The 1,262-nt window shown below is 45.9% G+C and overlaps 1 protein-coding gene across 1 annotated transcript in view; it reads left to right on the top strand. All coding sequences in view use genetic code 11, as the record gives it.

The window, feature by feature from the left end:
* The window catches only part of EGR_06900 (TATA-binding protein-associated factor), a gene marked incomplete at both ends in the record, with an annotated part of 46,165 nt that overhangs the window by 5,095 nt on the left and 39,808 nt on the right, over positions 1–1,262 (top strand). Inside the window, one exon of the mRNA XM_024496149.1 lies at positions 774–867. Coding sequence (XP_024349461.1) covers positions 774–867 — 94 coding nt within the window. The remainder of the gene's footprint in view (positions 1–773; positions 868–1,262) is intronic.

Below are 1,262 nucleotides of genomic sequence, written 5' to 3'. Positions count from 1 at the left end.
TGTGAGTGTGGTGCGCCGCAAACAGAATTGTTCACTGTGAAGTGGTCACTTGGTGGTGGAGACCAAAGAAATCTGGGCCAAGATCTGTCTACCCAACGCAACGCAAATGGGAGGCGTGTCAGGCTTACTTTTTGGTTAAAAGGCATCAAGACCGGTGAATTGCATTGTTGCTCCTATCAGGCAACGCCCGATATTGCACATAGTATAACCTCAAAGTTAAACCACAGGGAGGCTTGCGCTTTCGGAGGGGCGGGAAGGGAAGGGTGGAGGAGGAGGAGGAGGAGGAGGAGGAGGCACTGAGTCACGTCATCGTCTGCAATGTTTGAATGGTTAATGCACCGCTTGATGAGTCGCACCTTCTGTTGGGAGGCTTGAAACAGTAACCTGGAAAGTGGACAAGTTGAAGATGGGGTTGTGGAAACAGAGGTGACTAGAAGTGGGCTGTTGGCTTCAAATGATAAAACATTTTGTAAAATCGGAATTGGCAGCAAGTTTGTTTACCCTTGGGAATGGGTGGTAAATTGTGCCGGTGCGTCTGTAAACGAATGATATTTGATGCGGTTTACAACAGGCAATGGAGTGGTTTAAACTCCTTCACTTGACCAGCCCTCCCAAAGGTGGTTAGGTTTACTTCCTCTCTGAAACCTCTAACCTGGCCAAATGGTGTGCAGTTCAACCACCTAGTCCATTCGCTTTACTTTTACGAAACATTCATGTTGTTTTGACTGGACTTTGACACTAATATAGGTGGGGGAATGTTTTCGCATGTCCAGATTGGCAGTAGTGCTCTGGTTTGCGGTTCCAATGCTACAACTGGAAATCACGCCGGAGACGGGTTGGGACGAGATTCTCCTGAAATTAGCTATTGTGACTCTGGGATGGTGCTGTATCTGCCTTTGCCACCGTCGAAAAATGCCCCCTTTCCCGCCTCTTATTCGCCTCTTTGATTCGGAGATGTTGTAGCTCTGACTACAATGATTGTCTGCGTTGCTCGTTGTGTAGTTGTGGTTTGGTTATGTGTTCAACTGTACTTTTGCTCTACATGGTCATTTGCATGATGTGCTTTTGCAATTCAGGTGTTTTTGGGATGCTACTGCGGTGATTTTGATCATTTTTCTGTCTAGTTACTCAGTATTATTTAAAGAAAATTCCTGTTTTGTGTATAATTTGGTTTATACTTAGTGGTCTCCCCTGACTGTGACACCTTTCGTACCGCCTTTAGTCCGATCGTAATTCGGATTGTCGTTTAGAAAGTGTCAGTA

Source organism: Echinococcus granulosus (genome assembly GCF_000524195.1).
Source record: "Echinococcus granulosus chromosome Unknown EG_S00065, whole genome shotgun sequence".
Taxonomy (NCBI): domain Eukaryota; kingdom Metazoa; phylum Platyhelminthes; class Cestoda; order Cyclophyllidea; family Taeniidae; genus Echinococcus; species Echinococcus granulosus.
The sequence above is the reverse complement of the archived record's forward strand: the minus strand, read 5'-3'. Positions and strand labels throughout refer to the sequence as shown.